The 21,502-nt window shown below is 55.9% G+C and overlaps 1 protein-coding gene across 5 annotated transcripts in view; it reads right to left on the bottom strand.

The window, feature by feature from the left end:
• Positions 1-8,933: 8,933 nt before the first annotated feature.
• Positions 8,934-21,502, bottom strand: part of GPRC5C (G protein-coupled receptor class C group 5 member C) — a 16,074-nt gene continuing 3,505 nt past the window's right edge. For 2 of the 5 annotated variants that reach the window (XM_033438421.2, XM_033438420.2), the window contains exons 2-5: positions 16,928-18,013; positions 14,095-14,189; positions 11,966-12,115; positions 8,934-10,349 (exon numbers count right to left, since the gene is read on the bottom strand). In XM_033438421.2, coding sequence (XP_033294312.1) covers positions 10,317-10,349; positions 11,966-12,115; positions 14,095-14,189; positions 16,928-17,981 — 1,332 coding nt within the window. In that variant the 5' untranslated portion in view covers positions 17,982-18,013 and the 3' untranslated portion in view covers positions 8,934-10,316. Of the gene's footprint in view, positions 10,350-11,493; positions 12,116-12,238; positions 13,303-14,094; positions 14,190-16,927; positions 18,014-21,502 lie in introns of those variants that run through there. The other 3 variants (XM_049701898.1, XM_049701897.1, XM_049701899.1) reach the window with 3 other exon arrangements.

The following is a 21,502-nucleotide window of genomic DNA, read 5'->3' as shown; positions in this document are numbered from 1 at the left end:
GGAGGAAGCACAGAAGTCTGCCGGGGAACTCAATTCAGGGAGCCACTCTCTAACCCCTAGACCACCAAAACTCTCCCGAGAAGGAGAGGGCTCAAACGGGGGGACTTGACGTGACTGGGGGATTTGGTGTCCCATCCCCAGTCCTTCCACAGGGTCAGATCCATAAAGGTGGCTCTGAAAATGAATGGATGGATGGATGGATGGATGGATGGATAGATAGATGCTGAGAGTGATTAAGAGTGTAGTCTGGCCAGCCCTGCCTATCCTAGGAAAGCCACATCTTTCAAAGGCGCAGCCCACCCCTTCCCCTCAGACTTTGTCCATGGACCCCTACCTCTACCGCAGCCCCACGTGACGTCACACTTGGACGGGCTGCCCTGAACCCGAGGGCCAGGACACGTCCCTCCAGGTTGACTGTTCCAGCCAAGATCCAAGATCCTGCCATACTCTCTGGCTCCACCAGGGGGCACTCTATGCCCAGGCACCATTTATTCATTTATTTGACAACTATTTAATGGAGATCTGGGCTGTACCAAGAACTGGGCCCAAAGACGGGAACGTGAAGATAAAAATACAACAATTCTCCTTTCCAGGAGTTTGTGGTTCAGGGGGAAACACGGAAACAAAGTCAGGAAAACACAAAAGATTACCCTTAAAAGGTAGAAGTGATTCTGAGGTCAAGGCAGAAATCCGAGTGGCCTGCGTGGAGGAGGGGCCACAGATCCGACACAGCGATCAGCACAGACAGGCGGCCCAGGGCCCCGCACCCTCCTTCTCAGTCCCACTGGATCTCTGCCCTCCTGGAGATATTCTGGGACGTGGATGGACAGAGCCCTTGAAAATTCCAGAAGGATGTTTGTCCTGTTCCCAGCCAGCTGTGAACACAGATCCCGGGCCCGCCTCAGGCCTCCCGCATCAGGGTTCTCCAGGGCTGGGGACTGGGTATCTGTCTTTTTTATTTTGGGGGTGTTTTTTTGGCCTCACCACGGCTTGTGGTATCTTAGTTCCCCAACCAGGGATTGAACCCGGGCCACGGCAGTGAAAACACCAAGTCCTGACCACTGCACCACCAGGGAATTCCTGAATCTTTCATTTTTCACAAGACCCCCCAGAAGATGCCTACAATCAGATAAGTTTAGGAAATTACTGTGCAGGATTCGTGGGATACCTGGGACTCTACTTGTGCTCAGAGGTGGCAGAGAGGATAGGACAGGATAGGACTGTGCCTTACACATGGTGACCAACTCAATAGATACTTATTGAATGAAATGAAATCAGTGGGAGTGGCTTAAAGAGCTCTCTGGTACCTGCACAGGGGAATGGAGATCAGCAGCTCCCCAGCATTCCCCAGACAGTGTCAGGATTCCCATTGGGTTCCCAGAGGTCTGGGGCATTAGGGTGAGTGACAGAGGGCCCTAGAGTCCTAGTAAAGAGTTCAATGCCACCGCACTCAAATGCCTCTGCATCCCTGAGCATCAGAAATATTTGTTAAAGCGTTGCACAAGCAACAGAAAGATAACTGTGCCTGTGGTGACCCAGATTCTCCCAAAGCTGTGTTAAGATTAGACTAACAGGACTTCCCTGGTGGCGCAGGGGTTAAGAATCCGCCTGCCAATGCAGGGGACACGGGTTCGAGCCCTGGTCCGGGAAGATCCCACATGCCGCGGAGCAACTAAGCCCGTGTGCCGTAACTACTGAGCCTGAGTTCTAGACCCCGAGAGCCACAACTACTGAGCCTGAGGGCCACAACTACTGAAGCCCGCGCAGCTAAAGCCTGTGTTCTGTGACAAGAGAAGCCACCGCAATAAGAAGGCCGCGCACCGCAACGAAGAGTAGCCCCCGCTCAGCGCAACTAGAGAAAGCCCGCGTGCAGCAACGAAGACCCAACACAGCCAAAAATAAATTAAAAAAAAAAAAAAGACTAACATGTGCAGGGTAAGGTGGCTCGGACCACATTTTGGTCACTGGTGTGGTTGTGACCAGCAGCACCCTCATTTACAGACTGTACTGCCAGGATGAGCTCGCCCAGGGGCGCTTGGAAGACTGGGTCCTGGTGGATTTGGAGGAAGGAGGGGACTGGGAGATGGGAGACCCCAGTGAGGGGAAGTAAGTCCAAGGAAAGGGTGGGAGGGAAGGTGGAGGGTAAAGAGGTTATGGCAGCGGAAAGGATTTCAGGATTTGAAACTTGGAAGAAGAAAGAGTTTGTAAAGAACGATCCTTAGAAAGAGAAAACCTGGAACTTCCAAGGTCAGCATCAAACTAAACAAGATTCCTCCAGGAGGTCCTGACTCTGTCCCTGGAGTCCCCCTTCCCTGCTGCCCCGTCCAAGGGTGGCCAGAAAACTTTCCCCTGGTCACCACTAGGACAGCAGGGGCAGGATGGCCATCTGAAAAGACCCTTCCTCAGCGCCTTGCACCCCGGGAATGCCAGGGTAGGGGCTTTCCCTCCTACTGGGCAAGGCTGAACTTCCTTTGTAATCTCAGTGAGTCCGAAACTGGCCAAGAGGACTGTGGTCCTTTGTGCCCTCCAGTTGGAATACACCACTGTGTTCGGGTGTTACCTGCAGCTTCTGTTCCTTGGAAGATGGATTCTTTAACCACCTGCCCAGGTGGCCTTGGGGATCAGAGCTAGTGGGCGGAGCTCACTCCTGGGGTGGCCGACACTTATGGTGGTGCTCTGGACCCAAGATGGGGAGATGCCCATGGCTTTTATGGCTTTCCTCCGGGGCAACTGTGGGCTCACTGTGATAGCCAATCACAGCTCTCTCACCTCACTTGGGATGCTGTGGGGCGGGGGCAGCTCCTTCCCTATCCTTTTATTGACACACGAAAGACAAGGAGGCATGCTTTCTAAACAGAGGGACTTTACATGTGGGGTTGCTCAGTGCCGGTCCTCCCTTGACCCAGATCTGCAGCCCTTATCTGGGAAGGGGCACAAGGAGGTCAACATTCTTGGCTTATGGACAAGGGAGATAATTGTCTCCGTTTATTTATTAATGCCACCTGCTTTCCTGGAGGAGAAAAAAAAATCTCAGCCTCGTGGTGCCAGGGAGTCTCAGCCCCCGTGCAGGGGTATCGCATCCCAGAGGGAATCAAACGAAGCCTGCACGGGGCTGCTTGAGACACGACCACAGCCATGCCTGCAAGACTGCACTTCTCAAGGCGGTCCTTTCCTGGGGCCACCCCAGGGGACTGCCCACTCACCTCAACCTTGCCCAAGACTAGCCCAGGGGTTATGGGAGAGTTTCATCCCCCCTACCCAGATTCATACGGTGAAGTCCTAGTACCTCAGAATGAGAATGATTTGGAGAGAGGGTCTTTATAGGAGTAATCAAGTTAAAATGAGATCATGAGGGTGATCCCCAATCCAGTATGACAGGAGTTCTCATGAAAAGGGGACATTTGGACTCATAGACATGCACAGAGGAAATGATGTGAAGAGACACAGGGAGAAGATGGCCATCCGCCCACCAAGGAGAGAGCCTGGAACAGACCCTTCCCTCACAGATTCAGAAGGAACCAACCCTGCCGACACCTTGAGTTTGGACTTCCAGCCTCCAGAAACGTGAGATGATGCACTTCTGTCGTTTAAGTTTCCCAGTCTGTGGTACCTTGGCAGATGGCAAAGTAGCAAACGAATATACCAGATTCTCTACTCATTGGTCCCCATGGAGAATGGACCTTCTGATGACTCACAAACTCCCCTGGTGGCCTTTGTGATTCTGACCGAGGGAGAGACTCACTTACCCCTGCCCAGGGGTCATGGGCTCCACTTTCTAATCTGACAAGCTCTCCCAGGTCAGCCCTCACCCCCAACACAGGTACACTTATGGGTGACTCTGTCCTTGCAGCCCAAGGGTATAGCAGCACCTCCTCGATACGGTAAGGTAGCTGTAGAAATCACACAGACGGTGGGTGGTAACTCCCAGAGACAGCTGCCATGTGGCTGAAGTGACACGCAGAGATGGAGGTCACAGATCTGCGGCGCGAGGAAAATTGTGTGCCCGACAGAGTTCCGTGTGGAAACTGATGTCAGTGAGCATCATGGTAGGGAACAGCCTTTAATAAATATTGATGAAGAAGTAAAGAATGAATGAAATGAACGAGCCAAATGTTATTCCCAGGTCTGAACTGTCTGCCCTGCGGGACATGGCATGCTTTATAAGGATGAGCTACGTGCAGAAAAACTGAAAACTGCAGGAGCACGCCACTCTGCGGCCTGAATATCTCATTCAGAGTCCTCAGAATTGCAATTATTTAGCAAGGTAGGGGTGGGGTGGGTGTGGGATTCCCACGCCCCTACATGCAATGAACACACTCTGCTTTCTCCAGGCCCCCATCCTCAGCTGCCTCAAAAACCTCCCCAGGGGAGAAGGCACTGGACAGACTTGGCGGGGTGAGAGCTGCCTATCTTTCTTAGGGGACGAGGAGTGAGAGGTGTGGCCGAGGATCGCTGCGTCCGGCCTCTGCAAAGGGCAGGGCAGTGACCACACAGGCCCGTGGGAAGGGGGCTGCTACAGGGTGAGTTCACTTTACGGGCACCTTTTCTTTCTTTCAGATCAGTTGTTTTTAAATACGTATTTTTTTTGTTTTTTAAGCTGAACTGCAAGGCACGTGGGATCTTAATTTCCTGACCAGGGATCGGACCCGAGTCCCCTACACTGGAAGGGTGGAGCCTTAACCACTGGACCGCCAGGGAGGTCCCAAAGATATGTCATTTGTTTTTGTGGAGAAGGAAGGAATGAGAGGAAGGAAGCAAGGAGGGAAAGGTGGGGGTGGGAGACAGTGAAAAATCTTGTCCCTCATCTGCCTGGTCCTGGGGACCCGTCCCCTCCTCTTTAACCTGTTATGGTGTCTTTTGTCTCTTTATGCAGATACTGGAAAATATGAATATGGGGAAAGAAGGGACTAGTAAAACCTCCCCACTTCCTGCTGGGATTGGATCCTTTTGAAAATTCTGCTTTGCATCTGGAGGGGCGGGTACCCCACCCTCTCTCTACGCCCGCCCGACCTGGCTGTGAGGGCCAGCCCCAAGCGGGCCTGGTTCAGGGGCCGAACTGAATCTTCCCCAGCCGGGACCTATAGTTTTTTGTGCTCCAAAAACCCCATTCCCCTGCCCTCTACCTCCAGGTGTGTACGTCTGTGTATGTGTGATGTGTATGCGTGTGTGTGTGCACGCTCGTGTGTAAGAGGCTGCCCTATTTTTTGCCTCCCCTATGGAAAGAGAACAGAGGCTGAGCCCTGTCATGTCTGGTTGGCCCCAAGGATTGGGGTCCACAGCTAAGCCCCTGCTGATGGAGAAGCTCCCTTGACCCTCCATCCTGACAGCCCCCAGGCTCAGTGGGTGGCCTCAGCCCACCAAGGCCCCTCCCCCAGCTCCTCTCTGTGAACCGGAGGCTGCCCTTCTGGTGCCCCAACTACACTGACTGTTGGTGACAGAAACATCTGAGTCTCCCGCATCCCCGGCCCCAGGGCCCTGCTTAGTACCCACCTGGGGGAGGAGCTAAGAAGGGGTTTGCACAGTGAGGGGAGCTGGCTGGTCACATGCTGCCTGAATGTCGTCAGGCTGAGGGGTCATAGTCTCCAGGCTGGCCTGAGGCTCCTGCAAACCAGCTCCGGGAGGGGAAGCCCGTCAGAGTCAGAGTCCTGGACTTGGAGCGGAGTGGGGAGGGGGGGTTGTGCCTCCAGCTCCAGACCCAGACCCAGCGCCCTGTGTGCCTCGGCTGGACGCCCACGGCAATACCCCCGAGGAGTGGTTCTCAATCCAGGAGTTTGCCCCCAGGGGCCACCGGGCAATGTTCGGAGACATTTTTGGCTGTCGCAGCTAGGGGGATGGTGGCGACGCTACTGGCATCTAGAAGGTGGAGGCCAGAGACGCTGCGCACTGCCCTACACTGCATAGGACGGCCCACACCACGGAGAACGATCTGGGTCCAAACGTCAGGAGCGCCAGTCTGAGGAATCCCGCCCGAGAGGCAAGGCAGGCAGGAGGCAGTGGGGCTCCCCGGGCCCCATCACACCCAGCCATCCAAGCTTCATGAGCTCAGCGAGCCTCCCAGAGGGGATTTCTTCTCAAGGGAACAGGGACCCGCTTCCCTGGCCCCCGCTCTGTGCTGGGCCCAGAGATACAAGGATGAACGCTGCAGGAATCGGCCCGGGTCCGGGGCTCGCAGCCTGGGAGGGGGCGGAAAAAAGGTCCCCAGAGGGGAAGCTGAGTGGAAGGACCGGGTGTTGGCCGGGCCGGGCCCTGAAGGCGGAGAAGGGCCAGGACTCGGCGGCCCCGGGCAGGCCGCAGCCCAGACGGCTATACAAGTGGAGACAACCGGTCCGGGCCGGCTGCCCCGGCGGCGGGGATCAGGTTGCAGGGGTGTCGGGGGCGGGGCCGGGGGTGGGGAGCAGCAGGCGGACCCAGGTTGGCTGGGGGCTGAGGGGCGGGTCCTCGCTGGAGAGTGACGTCCGGGCGCCCGGGGCTCGGTCCTCAGCCCCACCTCCTGCCACCCCAGGTGCGTGGGAGACAGTGGGGCGTCTGCGGCGTTCGGGGGCCCGCTCCCCCCCGCCCCCCTCCTCAGGGCAGGGCCGGAGAGGCGGGGCAAGGAGCAGAGAGCTGCCTGGGATTCGCCACTCCGCGTCCCCGCCCCTCGGCCCCCCGACCCCAGTGCCTCTGCTCCAGGCACCGCCAGGAGGCGGTGGCCCCGCGTCCGCCCTGCTCTCCTCCAGACCCGGATCGAGGCCCCTGGGGTCACCCTCAGCACAGCCCTATGGTTTCGGGGCCGCTCTCAATCAACTGCTGGGGGCCCCAGATCCAGGGCTTAGGCAGAGCTGGAGGCTGGGGTCTATTTCACAAATGAGGAAACCCGGGCAGGGTGAGGGAAGCTGCCCAAAGTCCGGGAGTTAGTAAGAACCGGGTCGCACCCGAGGAGCCCTGTTGACAGCAGAAGGGCCACTCGGAGGGACGGGGGCGGGAGGGGCCCGGCGGAAGTGTGCCAGCTTGGATCCGGGATGGAACCCACCATCACCGCGTCCACTTCAGCCCCTGGGTCTGACCTGGGGAAGGAGGAGTTAGGCTGTGAGCCCCCCAGCGGGCAGGGATCCGCTCTTGCTAGGTCCCCGGAGTAGGGGCTTAGTAAGCATTTGCTTACGGACTGAAAGCAGTTCAGCCTTAGCTCTTCTTGAACTCTTGTGCCCAGGTGACCCTCTTAACACCTCGGTTGCCGACCCCTGCCGGTCAGGGTTCTGCCAAGGGTCTGTCCCTCTCCTTGGGGTCTCCCTCCAATCCCAGCAACCTGCTGTCCCACCCATTGGGCACCCGTGAGGGACAGCAGAGGAAAGAGAAGACGTGGCACCTCCAGAGGGCAGAAGGTGGTGAAATGTGGCCTGGAGGGCAGCCTGCCTGGGCAGGAGACAGGCGGCAGCTAGCTCCTGGATGCATATCCTTGGCACTCACTTCCACAGAGTGACCTTGAGAAGCTCAGCACTAAATACGAACTCAGAGTGTTAGCTCTTCCATTTTACAGATGAGGAAACTGAGGGCGAGTCAAGAGGGCTGCCCAGAGTCCCAAAGTTAGTAAGCCAGAGCCTGGATCCGCACCCGTGGCCATCTGATTCCTGGGGTGCGTTCTCCCCTCTGCAGAGTTGCCTCCGGCTACAAGGGCAGTTGGGCTGTGGCCCCCACCCACTTCCCTGAGGATACTGATGTCCCCTCGGTCACCCACATCCCACAGGGACCCACGTCCCAGCCTCCGCCCTTCAGCAGCCTTTCCTCAAGGAGACCGAGGTCAGAGCCCCGCCCTGAGCCCTAGGGGGATGAGGTCAGAGCATTACCGGGCTGGTGCACATGCTAAATAATTCATGCGGCTGCTGCGAGCGGGGGCTGCAGCATCTAAGAGGGCCCAGAGTGCAGACGGCAGACAGGAAACAAAGTCAGGTCACTCGCACTTGTGCCTGAGCACCGCGGGTCCCCCTGGAGCTAGAAGTGCTGGACCTGGTGAGAACGGATTGGAGGGCTGACGGACTCTAACTAGCTGCGTGACTGTGGGCAAGTCACTTAACCTGTTTCTCACTCTTACAGGAACTGTGAGGTACCCTGAAAGAGTTCAGGAACCACATGTGTAAACTGAATGCTGGGCGTGGCGTTTGGCAGGTCCTCCTGACTCAAGGGAGGTATTAGTTATACCTGGCTCCCACCCACCTTCCCATGAGCCCAGAAGTTTACCCCACGGTGCTCCCACCTCCCTCCCCACCAGCCCACCAGGCAGCAGCAAGATTATGATAAAGGTGGGTCCCCTCTCTTGCCCCATGCCTGCATCACCAGGCCTTGTGTTTGGGGGGAGAGGGGGTGTGTGGGGAGACAGTGACCTTGGGCCTGGCCTGTTTGGGAGGCCTGGTTTCCCCTTAGAACAAATCCCCAACCAAGAAAAAAATTTAGTTGGAATCAGACAGACTTTGTTGGTCTAGAAGGCAAGGAGCTGGATTTAAAAATATATATTAATAAATCCCAGACAAATTCTTAATGAACACACAGGGATTCTGTGGTGGTAATTCCTCACAGAGAATAAGGTCATGTAATCCTGAGCAGTGATTAAGTCCAAACTACTCCGCCCCAAGCTACAAGGTTTGACAGAAATGGGGGTGCCGTTTACCAAGGTGTTGGCCTGACGTCACCTGCAACAGGTTCTGGCCTATTCTGGTTTTTTCCATTCAAGGCTTGTGATGCAGCTGGAACACTTCTGTCTTCTTCACTTGGCCATAGACTGGAGGAAGCAGGGCCACGGGGTATTCTTGAATCTGGGCAGGTTTGCATCTTTCAGGAGCCCATCCCTCCCCGGCCTCGCCCGCAGGCCTCCAGGGGACTCAGACTCTGAACAAACCCACATTCACTGCAGGCTGCTCCCCGTGGCCCCTTGGCACTGCCAGGACTCACTCGAGACTATCAGCTCGAAAAGCGAGATAGAGCCTTTATTCACTGTGAGGGATTTGGGGCTACTAACCTAGATCACAAGGAGTCGGGGGTGCTCAGAGCTCCCCCCTCCCCTTCCATCAGAGTAACTAATACTCCATTCATGGAACTGGACAGTCCAGGACAAGGGTCAGTGGATGGGGAGGGGGTCGTCACACTCGGGGGTACAGCCCTGCTCTCTGCAGGGCCTGTTCACCCAACTTAGCCCTGGAGAAACACGCTGGTGACAAAGGCGCAGGTGCTGGGGGCAAGAGGGTGGCGCTGGGGTGGGGGTGAGGGCTGTGGGACCGCCTATGGGGTCAGCACCTGCGTTGTGCTCATCCTGCCTCGTCTCAGCAGGCAGAGGTGAGCTCTGGGGACACACCTGGCTTGAGCCCCTTGGAGGAGCCAGCTCTGGTACCCGAGGGCAGGAGGCCAAGGAGACACTGCAGAGATCTCGTTCCCACGAGTCTGGAGCTGTGAGCACATCTTTGCCAGTGCCAGCATCATGCAGGTCGCCAGGACGCCCCCACTTCCCTTGGTGGCCATCAGGACCTGGTGGAGCCTGTCATGGGTGATGACAGCACCAGCGCTGTCGAGGTGCCCAAGGTGAGGCAGAAGCCTAGCCATCTGCCCGCCAGGAAATGGCACAGTCTTCAGTCCTGGACACCTCGTACCTAAGGGGCTGCGCCCAGTCCCACAAGTCTCAGTCCTGGGAGAGGCCTAGACCCCGGTTCATCTGGCCCAGGACTCTCAGTCGACCCCTGAGAATGCTGCCCTAGCCCCTACCTTGTGTCTTTATGGGACCTAGTTCAATGAAGGTATCAGGTGGTGATGCAGAGGGGCTCAGATCCAGGACCCGCAGGCCAGGAAGAGAGGCACGATCTGTCCGGGTCTCGAGTGAGCTTTGCCCAGCTCAGCGGCCTTCCACGGTCCAGGTGGTGGCAGGAGGTGCAGGTGAGAAGGGCAAGGGCCACCTTTGCCGCGGTTTGGCTTCGCCTTGGAGCAGGGCGGGACTGGCTGAGGCTGGAACCGAAAGATGGCCAGGAAGGATGACCATCTGGACACCCACAGCAGGGGGCACAGGGGCTGTGATGTCGGGGGAGGGCATCCAGAGGGAGGCTGGGTGTCTGCAGACGGCTCCTGTGGTCTCAGGTCACTTGGGGACCAGGAGAGGCTGGGCTGGGCAGGAATTGCGGGGGTGGGGAGGGGGGGTGGACCACAGCCCCAGCCACATGCCCCAGGGTTTCACACGGCCCCTGACTCCACTGTTCCAGATCGGTGGCCTCCGGGCCCTTCCCGCTCCAGTGACAAGGGCCCTGCCCAGCCTGGACACAGGAATGAGGACAGCAGAACGACGTGCGGTCCAGGGAAGAGGGCGTCTACCATCTTGTGTTATTTTTCGGGGACTGAGCCTAAAGTAACCAGAAAGAACAAGTGTTTCAACAACTAATAAAAGGGTTTGAGTCTCCAGGGGAGTTGGTGCAATCTGACATCGAAGGAGAAGTTTGATTTTTTTTTCTTCCAGCAACCTTTCTCCCCTCTTCCAACAGAAACATCTTTTCCCTACAACCGGTGTCAGAAAATAGCTTCTGGCGAGTTGGGGAGGAACATTCCCAAACCTGGGAGGAGCCGACTTGGCCAGCCCCTTGCAAAGGGTCAGAGCACCACTGCACGTCTGAACCCAGGCCACCGGGACCCGCTGCAAGCCAGAGTCTTGGGAAAGCCTGGCCAGTCTCAGCATGGCCACTTCCAGAGGCTCTGTGGCCTCTCTGGGTCAGTCTGCTTACCTGTCAGAGGCGGTGAGAGAGCTACTTTGATCACTTACCCCCAGGGCCCTGTCTAACCCTAAAATGGTCTGGTTCTGGGATTTTGACTCTGGAAAAGGGAGAGAAAGTACTTACTGTCCTACCCATCTTTCAGGGGCAGCCCCGAGGATTCAAATGAGCCACTGTGGAAAGGTTTTACCATAAAGGACTGAGCAAATGGGCATTTAAGTTCCTGCCCAGGAGTGAAACCTACCAGAACCTGGCCCACCCCTTCCCACCTTTGAAAACAGGTCCTGGTCCTCTGCGAATCACTCCCAGCCACACACACACACACACACACACACACACAGTGTGATCTGAGAGACGGAGCAGTGGCCCTGCACCCCATCCACTGCCGGATCTGCACCACCCTTCCCACTAAAGGGGCTGAAGCCAGCCCATCTTCCCTTCAAATACCCTCCACAGAACTCCCCTGGCCCTGACCCCAGTGGAGGGGATCCCAGAGGAAAGCTGCCTCGTTTCACATAAGCCCAGATGCTGCACGAGACCCGAGACAAGAGCCGGGCCCAGAGGTCCATGCTGATCGCACAGGACACGGACCCAGGCTTAGCTGAAGAACCCTTCCCTGGGGAGAGGTGTCAGCTGCTTCGTTGCACAGAAGGAAAACCCAGCAGCGGCTTCCTGGGAGCTGGATTCAGAGTGGGGGAGGAGAAAGAGGAAACACCCACAGGCCAGGGTGGAGGGGCGGATCAGACACCAGAGCCCAGATCAGACACGACAGTCCCAGAAGAAGGGTTAATAAAGCAGAAACGTGTTTATTAGGCACCCTTGCCCCTCACAGAGGAGCAAGACCCGGGACAGAAGCGCCTGAGACATCTCTCAAGGTTGCAGGAATCTCTCTGAAGACTCCAGAGAACGTAGGTGCTGACTGGCCGCCACCCCAGGAAGAACACGATTTGGCTGGAGCGTGGCCGCCGCAGGTGACCTTGACACGAAGCCAGGTGACCCTGACACGAAGCCGGAGTTGGCTCCTGATCTCCACAGATACTGAGGAGTGGGTGAGGGGCCCAGGGACGCCCAGCCGAACACTGGCAGATGGGGAGGGCCTCCCGGCTGAGGCCCTGACCTGTCCTGAGCCAGCGAGGGGGAGGGGGAGGGGAGAGCACAGGCTCCCAGGAAGACCCTTGCCAGGGTCAGGTCCCCAGATCTTCCCGCCTCCTCCTGGTGCCGCCTCAGTCCCACACGTAGGGGTTTCTAAAGACCTGGGAGTTCTTGCCTTCCTTCGGCAGGGTGGCCTCCTGGTGGCTCTGGGCTGCGTAGATGTCTTCGGCCCGCAGGGTGGAGTTGGCACTGCCCATCACCTGGCTGTTAGCAGTGGCCCGCGGGAGGATGACGTCGTAAGCTCCTTCCGACTGGAAGGAAGAACAGGCGGTGTCACAGCTGGGTTCTGCCCGGGCGGATGCACACACACTCCCACTCCGCTTCCTGCAGGGCTGCGCCTGCCAGCTCCCCCTTCCCTCCCTGCCCTCCCGCTCCGCCCCCTTCCAGCCCCGCCCCCTTCCAGCCGGGCCTGGGATGGATGACTCCGAGTCTGGAAATGGAGGAGCTGACCTCTGCCCTCCAGCCCCTTATCTCACCCTGCAGAGGGCCACCCTCTGGGCATGGAAATGAGGCTCCCAGTCACCTCCGATGGTCCTGGGGCTTCACACAGTGGATGGCTCTTTCCAAAAGGATCTTCCTCTCAAGCCCTGTCCCACTCCCTAAACCTTGGGGCCCAACAGAGAGTGAAACACACAGGGCTTCTGTGACCCGCCCGGCTACGCTCCCAGGCCCCCTTCCTCCAAGACTCTTAGCTGAGTACCCCCGGTGGCATTACACCCCCCCAACGGCATCACTGGCTGGTGTGCCGGGCCCAGAACACCCTTCTGTCAGGCCCCAGGCGTGTCACACGTTTCTCATCCAGCAGTCTGATTTAAAGACTTAAACCCCGAATGGTTTGGGGTTTGAGAGTTTTAAGTTTTGGAGACTTAAAATCCAAACTCTCTGCCTGGATCCTGGTCGGAGCTGGGTTGGTTCTGTTCCTGTGTGGGTGAGGCTGGGGCATGGGTCCCAGGTCCCACCCTGGAGGGAAGGTGAGCTCCAGGCCTCACCTGCCTCATCCCTAGGCACACAGCTGCCACCAAACCCCCGCAGCTCCAGGGCCCCAAGCTGCCTTCTGAATCCACTCAGACCCGGGTGGTCCTCCCAACCCATTTACCATCTCCAACTCCCCCTCCCCATGTAGCTCCTGGAACATCTAGATCGAGGACGGGTTCTCCAACCTGGCTGTGTGTCAGAATCACCTGACTGTTTATGAAGCCACAGCCATGCCTAGGGGGCCCCACCCCGCGGTGAGCTGGTGAATGTTTCACGACCCTGATCTGTAATGTTGGCAGATCTCTGTGGGCGGTTATTCCCATCATGGCTTGGATAACGCCAAGTTATCGAGGCGACATCACTGAAGAGATGCTAACTGTTCGCTCCACCACACCGCTGGCCCTTGTGCCTTTTTAGGAAGCTCCCAGGGGATGGTAACGCTGGGGGTCGAGGGACCATGTTTCTGGAGCCATCGTGAGAGAAAATATCTATTAGTTCAGCTCCTTCCTGAAGAAGCACGACTCCATGCACACAGGTGAGGGGTGGCCAGGTGGGGCACCCTGGGTGTCTGGGGGCCGGCAAACTGTGCTTGTGCCCTTCAGAGATTCATTCCTCGGCCTATCCTGGCTCCTGGCCGCAGCCTCCCTCTCCTGGGACCTAGCTGCAGGTTCAGGCTCCGGAGAGCGAGGGGTCTCCCCAAGAGCAACTGTCAGCCAGCCGGGGAGGAGGCACGTATAGGAGTGAGTAAGACTAACCCACCGGCTTCCTGTTCCCACCCGCCCTCCCTTGGCTAATGGAGCATCTGGTTTCCAGAGCCCAGGGGAGGTGTAAGGTCGAGAGCTGCTGCCTGCTGGTGGGGGGAAGGGAGCAGGAGAGCCTCTTGGGACAGCTGTGGTGGAGCAGCTAATACCCACCCAGACCTGCCCTGTGGTCCTCGGTCCACCACGAGTGGTACCTACCTGGCTGAGGACCCCCCCTTGTCCCTCCCTAAGCTGCTTAGGGGAAAGCTGGCAGCTCCCACCAGCTCAGAGCGAGACTGTTCTGAGCAGCTGTCCTCAGTGGGTGTTTGACACCCCGATGACACAGGGCAGACAGGTCCCGCCACAGTGTCGCGAAAGGCAGTAGGAGCATCAACCCCAGGAGGAAGGCTTCGGGAGCTGGGGTCCTGGGCTCCTGACGGCTGACGCATCGGATGCAGAGCCTGCCTTCTCCCTCCCGCTTCCACCCACCCTGCACACCCGGGCACCCCACTCACCGGGGCTTTGTGTATCAGGGTCATCTCAGTGGGCTGGTACACGCTGGTCAGCAGCTGCCCGTTGTACCCGCTGTACGGTGACACTGGTCTCTTAGCTGCAAGGAGACATAGCAGCTGTTCCGGGCTGGGCTTTAAGCTCCCTTTCCTGCTCTCAGGCAAGGCTCCCCAGGAGGCAGGGAGAGGGGTGAGGCTGCGGGTGTACCCCACCCCGTGGAGCCCAGCATCACTTTGTTTAGATGCACAGAGAGCACAATGCTCGCCTTCCCCTGGGGCTTTCCCTGCAGCATGAGACCCCCTCCCACCGAAGAAACGTCCTGTCAGCAACCTTCACATCCCCTTCTGCCCTCTGGGGCCAGAGACCAAGAGGGGCACATGGACCTTCGGCCGCCTTCCAAGATGGCCAGCCTCCAGCTCTGGCCTCTCCTGCTGTGGGCCAGCTGCCAGGCGCCAGGGTAAATAAGCAGAGACCCCACTGCCCAAGGGTCTGCATGGGGCAGGGCTGGGTGCTGTTTGCCCAGGACCCAGAGCTCCACCGGGGGGACTGCAGGCACATCCGGTCCTGTGGCCCCCTGGCAAGTTTCCAGAACTATTTTCAGCTCTGGGAACACTTCCCTGTGCCTTCCGGGGTGTCGATTTCCCGATCTGTCCTATGCTGCTGGGCGCTGGGTCGGAGGAAAGCTGCTGACCAATTCTGGGGGCCGGGGAGAGGGCTGAGCCGCGAGGGCCGGGGCAGCGGATGCCCGTCTCCTGCCGGCTGATGGCCCTGAGGCTCTAAAGGGACCACAACTCTATAGGGCTTCCTAAGTGCTGGGCTCACTCAATTGATTTTTCCATTTAGAAAAAATAAAATAAAAGGAAAAAAACCCCTTACAGCCCCAGAAGTGTTTGCCTTGAGGACAAAGGCTCTCTGGCCAGCGGGTGACAGCAAAGGTGGGGGCCGCCGAGGCTCCTCCCAACATTCGTCCCCAAGCCTCACCAACTGCACCTTCCCCCCTCACTTGGCACCAGGCTGTGCGGATGCCAGGGGCCACGCCACTGGGCAGGTCAAAGGTCAGTGCCTGGCAGGGTGAGGATCACTCCTTTCCCCAAGGCGGAGATTACAGGGATCGCAGCTTGTAGAGAAAAAAAAAGGCAGAGAGTTCCGATTCTGAAACCTCCCCTGCCTCTGCCTCTGCCTCTGACCCCTGGCAGAGGTCCCAGAGGTAGTGCTCAACAATCAGGCAGGTCAAGTCTTAAGCCCCCAACACCTCGATGAGCAGAGTAGGGGGTCAGCGTCCAGGCTTTCCGGGTCACAGCAGACGAAGGGGCTGTATCCAGCCGGCTAAGAAAGCACGTGAGACGCATGCCACAGGGCACATCCGGAAAGGCTCAATGCCTGGCACTCAGTGTGTGCTCAATAAACGCTATTGGTCCTTACAATGAACAAATGCCAGAAAGAGGCTCCTTCCTTAGGGAGCTGGGAGCACGTCTGGCCAAGTCTCCTGGAGAATGGCCACCCCCACCCCCTCCTGCCTCCCAAGCTTTTTCCGCCGGGGGCTCGGCCCAGGATGCAGGGGCTTCTCTTGCCTTCTTGCTGCTTCCACCTCCGAGGCGCCCTCGGCTCCAACCACCAAGGCTCTGGGGCTGCCTAGCACCTCAGGAGAGCCCCATCCCATTAACAAAGAGCCGGGGCGGGAGCTCGGGGACAAGCTGGCTATCGGATACCGGGTGCTGCTTAGATCAGCATGTGGCACACGCGATTTTATGAAAAGGAAAAACTTCTGAAAAGACTTTAAGAGGAAACTAAGACTGTGGATATGTACATAATGGAAAAACAAGCTCTGGAAGGATAATAATATTGACAGAGCTAATAGCTAATACTTCTAGAGTATCTTCCAAGCGCCAGAAGATGCATTAATTGAATCCTCAAAAGAATCCTATGAAACAGGAACCATTATTATCCCCATTTTACAGATGAGGAAACTGAGGCAGGAAACTATCAGCCAACAGTGATCAGTTCTGGGGACAGAACAGGAGGGAATGGGGTAGAACTGACAGTGGAGGGAAATTTTACCTGTAATGTGTAAAATTTTACAATGAAAATATATTCATGAATTGCGCGAGTATAGGAAAAAAATCCTTAAAAAAATGGAATTTAGGGGACTTCCCTGGTGGCGCAGTGGTTAAGAATCCACCTGCCAACGCAGGGGACATGGGTTCAGTCCCTGGTCCGGGAAGATCCCACATGCCTCGGAGCAACTAAGCCTGTGCACCACAACTACTGAGCCCGCACTCTAGAGCCACAACTACTGAGCCTACGCGCCACAACTACTAAAGCCTGCGTGCCCTAGAGCCTGCGTGCTGCAACTACTGAGCCCACGTGCTGCAACTACTGAAGCCTGTGTGCCTAAAGCCCGTGCTCCGCAACAAGAGAAGCCACCGCAGTGAGAAGCCCGCGCACTGCAATGAAGAGTAGCCCCCGCTCACTGGAACCAGAGAAAGCCCGCGCGCAGCAGCAGAGACCCAACGCAGCCAAAAAGAAATAAAGAATTTTTTTTTAAATATGGAATTTAGTGACTTTAAAGCAGAAAACTCTGGATAATCTCAGGAACCTCCCATTTTGCTCAGGAGACCAGCCCCCTGTCCTGCAGTAAACCACCTGGAACAAAAGGGGACCTAGGGGGAGTTCCCTGGTGGTCCAGCGGTTAGGACTCGGCACCTTCACTGCGGCGGCCCAGGTTCAATCCCTGGCTGGGGAACTAAGGTCCCACAGGCTGCAGGGTGTGGCCAACAATTTTTAAAGACTAAAAAAATAAAATAAAAGGGCACCTGGGGAGGATGTCCCATGACCCACCTGAGGCTGGCTCGTCCATGGAAAACGCCTTGTTTTCCACAAACATGCTCTGGCCCTTCTGCTCTTTCAGGATGGTCTCGTAGCCCACGCCCCGGGTGGGGTACAGGTCCCCCTGGTAGCTCTGCTCCGGGCTGGGCTTGGTCACCTGGGAGACCTCAGGGATGACATAGAAGAGCACGAAGGCCCAGGCATTGGCGGCGAGGGTGATGGCCAACGTGGGGTCATCCCACGTGGGGCTGTTGCGCTGCTGGTTGCCGTAGGTGTACATGACAATCCAAACCACCCAGATGGCGATGGAGGTGGCCGTGGTGAGCAGCACGAAGACCCCGTGCTTCCGCCAGCGCTTGAAGCGGCCGCACAGGGCGGGCCAGGCCCCCGCAAAGGCGCAGAACAGCAGCAGCATGACGTAGATCAGCGCCATGACAAAGTCCACGTTGGCGATGGCACAGGGGGAGGCGGTGGCCCAGCTGGCACTGCCATTGGCCGGAGGGCCACCCTCGCTGCCACCTGCCCGCACCAGCGTGATGACCAGCCACTCCGTGTTGATGATCACCTCCACGAGGCTCAGCAACAGGGCCACGACGAAGACCACCCAGCCCCGGGGCCCGTGGTTCTTCCGGACCAGGAAGTTGAGGGCTAACACGTGGGCCACTAGGCAGGAGAAGCAGATGGCGAACAGGACCCCAAAGAGGAAGCGCCGAGAGGCGCAGGTGGAGAAGTCAGGCTTCACCACGCAGGCGAAGACGAGGCAGAAGAGGCCCAGGGTCCCCAGCAGGAAGAACACCTGGGTCCCCAGCAGGCTCCGCTTCTTGGTGTCCTGCACGAAGGGGAGGCTGGCCACGAGGAAGATGGTGAGGACAAAAGTGGTGACGATGCCCGCCCCCGCCACTGCCTCCAAGATGATACCCCAAGCCCCAGAGCGGTCACACAGGTTGTAATAGAGGGGGTTGAGGTCCGGGCTGCAGCCAGCTGGGGCGTGGTTCTGGGCCCGGGCCCCTGGGAGGAGGAAGAGAGGCAGTCCCAGGCATATCAGCACCGCTTCCTGGATGGCCATCCTGGCTCCCAGGCCAGGCCCCAGCTGGGTCCCTAGAGACGGAGGGGAGAAAAGGCACAATCAGTCCTCCAGGGCAGACTCTGACACACGAGGTGCCGTCGCCCCCATCCTGAACCACGGCACACTGATCTTGTCTGTGCCTCTGGGCTTCAGAATCGTTCTTAACACAGAACTCCTGGGCCTTGTACCAAGTGACCAGAGAGGCAAATGAGATGAAACCCAAGTGTGATCCCTGTTCCCGGTCATGGAAAAGGAGGAACCTGTGCTGAATTTTCAGGCCCCTCCCCCTCCCCCAAATCATAACCTGGGCCCAGATATTCCCTGAGCTCTTGCAGGTGGGCTGGGGGCTGAGGTTTGCGAGCAAGTTCACTCAGCACTCAGTTCCTCTCTGTCCCGGGACTTCCAGAGTTCAAATGGCCCGACACCACGCCCCTCCACTCTGTCCCTGTGACGCCTAAGTCTACGGCAAATCAGCCACGCATTCATTCATTCAGCGAGTATTTCACAAGCACCTGTAACGGGTGCAAACTGCAACCAGAGAAAGTGAAGAGATGATTGAAAAGTTGTATGTATCAACACTTTTCCGCTGACGCCTCCCTGCCACTGCCCTTTTCTGCCCTTCATTTTACGGCTTTTAGTGCCAACGCTTCTCCTCAGAATCCAAAGTTCTTTGGAAGCTCAGTTGCTAGAGTCTCAAGAATAAAATCAACGAATTTCTGGGACTTTCCTGGTGGCACAGTGGGTAAGACTCCGTGCTCCCAATGCAGGGGGCCTGGGTTCAATCCCTGGTCAGGAAACTAGATCCCACACGCATGCCGCAACTGAGAGTTCGCGTGCCTCAACTCAGGAGCCCGCCTGCCACAACGAAGACTCAGAGCAACCAAGTAAATAAATAAATATTAAAAAAAAAAAATCAACCAATTTCCCAGCTAGGGAGTTAATGACTAAATGCAAAAATCTTCCTATGAGGCATTAACATTTTAAAAGCAAGAACCAGGCAAGGGCAAAGCAAAACCCAAAGAAATTAATCTATAATGGAAGAAATTAATCTATAATGTGTAGAGGCACATCTACAGTTGAGGCACTGTAGCTAGAAGGCAAGAAAGATGTCTTTTATTCACACCAGGAAGGTAACTTACTACTGCAACGACTCACTGGACCGGTCCCGGACAGCAGCCTTACTAAATGCTGTAGACTGGCACCAAAGAAAACCAAACCCCTGCTTTCAGTACCAGCTGGATTTTCCCTGTGTGAAGTGGAGGTAAAGAGTGTGGCAGGTTAAAAGAAATTAAAGACCAAATCAGTCAGTTTTCTACTCAAAGACTTTAAATTTACCTGGAGGATGGAAAATTTAAATGCTCTAAAAAGCAAGTCATAAATTCCAAAATTCTATGAAATGCAGGGACTCCACGTTTAAATCACCCCTTATTATGTTCAAGTAACTAGGTGTAACCCCGCCTCTTCCTCTCTCACCTCTTGGACCCAGGAACTTTCCAGAAAGACAGCAACCAAGCTTTCCTGGGCTGATAGTGACCACTAGTGGCTGGGAGGGGAATGGCACGATCCAACTTCCCCACCACCTCTCTTTCTTCCCTTTAGGAGGTGGAGTGTAGATTTGCACACCGCTAAGCCCTTAATGTTTTCACCATTCCTGGTTAGTTAATATATAACAGGCAAACAGAACTGTCTCTCCATGATTGAGAAGGACGCTGCTACTAAGTCAGAGGAAATAAAACTCAATATTAAGTGAAACTGACAGAATAAAGATCAACAACTTTCAAAGTCCTGTAAGATATCCTCTACATATGCTCCTTGAAAGCATTTTAGGTCTCTCAGCCTTCCCAACTACAACCTCGTCTGCCAATTAAGCTTGCTTTTCCCCAAACAACACCTACCATTAACTTTTTTTTTTTCGGTACGCGGGCCTCTCACTGCTGTGGCCTCTCCCGCTGCGGAGCACAGGCTCCAGATGTGCAGGCTCCGTGGCATGTGGGATCTTCCCGGACCGGGGCACGAACCCGTGTCCCCTGCATCGGCAGGCGGACTCTCAACCACTGCGCCACCAGGGAAGCCTTACCATTAACTTTTAATAAATTCACACTCCTGTGTGAATTTATTATTGTTTTCCTACATAAATGGTACCGTAACGCAGCTAGTTTCTCTCGACTTCCAATGCAAAAGCATGTTTCCTCTACATCACGATTTAAATAAGCTCTTGTGGGGGACTTTGTGTAATAGTAAATCAATAAAGCACAAACTGTACTCTATTTACAAAGGCTGGGAAGAGAAAAGAGGAATCGGAGAGGGCTAATGGATAAGGAATATTGAACCACTCCGGGAGATAATTAATGGATACCGTGCTATGGGGTCCTAGGCACTCAACTCCCTCATGAGTATTTCTGGCGCACAGCAAAACAGCTAGACCTTGGGGTGAAGCTGGAGATGTGGTATGAACCCTGAGAATGGTCACTCAGACTTAGCCTCCGGCAATCTGCACATCTTCAAGAGCAGCTCGTCCCATCTCCCTCCGCCGGGTCCCCAGGTCAGAACAGACAAATATTCCAAATCAGCAAATATTTACTGTGCGTCTAGGGGGACCGGGCCCAGTAGTTCCCCTAGACGCACAGTGGAAAATACAAAGATGAACAAACACAGTCCAAAAGGTAGGTCTACAAGAAAACTACCCAAAGAAGAATAAGGTGAGTGTCACACAAAAGAATTTACCTCTGGGGAGAGAAAAGTGCTACAGGAACACAGAGGAGGAAGTTCTTCCCAGCTGAGGGGGTCAGAAAAGACAGAGTGAAGAACACCTCCCAACAGCATTTTATTCAGTTTCTAATCAAATTCACCAAATATGAACTGAGTCTGTAAAGGGAGGTTGCAGCTGGCTGGCTACAGATTAGAGACACTACAGGGAAGGAGTTTAGGGCTCGATTCTAAAGGCAGTGGGTAGGGAGGGTGGGAGGGAGGGAGACGCAAGAGAGAGGAGATATGGGAACATATGTATGTATATGTATAACTGATTCACTTTGTTATAAAGCAGAAACTAACACATCATTGTAAAGCAATTATACTCCAATAAAGATGTTAAAAAATAAATAAATAAAGGCAGTGGGGAGCCACTGAAGGCTGTTTTTTAAATGATGAGGGCATAACCAGTGTTGTGCTTTAAGATTTAAGTCTGGCAAAAAAAGCATAGGCAATCGATTTGTTGAGGACACATTCATCCCCCGCTAAAGACCAAGGCCAAAGGTAAGGCCTAATGGAGATCTTTTCCCAGATAAAGTCTAAGGCCTGGCTGGATGTGGGGTAAAGGATGCTAAGTCCACGCTACAAGTTCGAATCTTGTAACAGCCACGTCATTACAAAGCACCAAGGCCGCTCCCACTTAGCCTGCGACCACTGTGTCAATCCCTCTTCTTGGTCTGTCTTGCTCTTAGAGCCATACCTGCCTGTACCTTGCGAGAATCCAACACCTCATAAGAGCTTGGGCCAGGGCCAGAGAAGTTTCACAGCCCTCA

This window comes from Orcinus orca, chromosome 19, assembly GCF_937001465.1.
Source record: "Orcinus orca chromosome 19, mOrcOrc1.1, whole genome shotgun sequence".
Classification (NCBI taxonomy): Eukaryota; Metazoa; Chordata; class Mammalia; order Artiodactyla; family Delphinidae; genus Orcinus; species Orcinus orca.
Note: the sequence above shows the minus strand (reverse complement) of the source record. Positions and strands in the feature narration are given on the sequence as shown.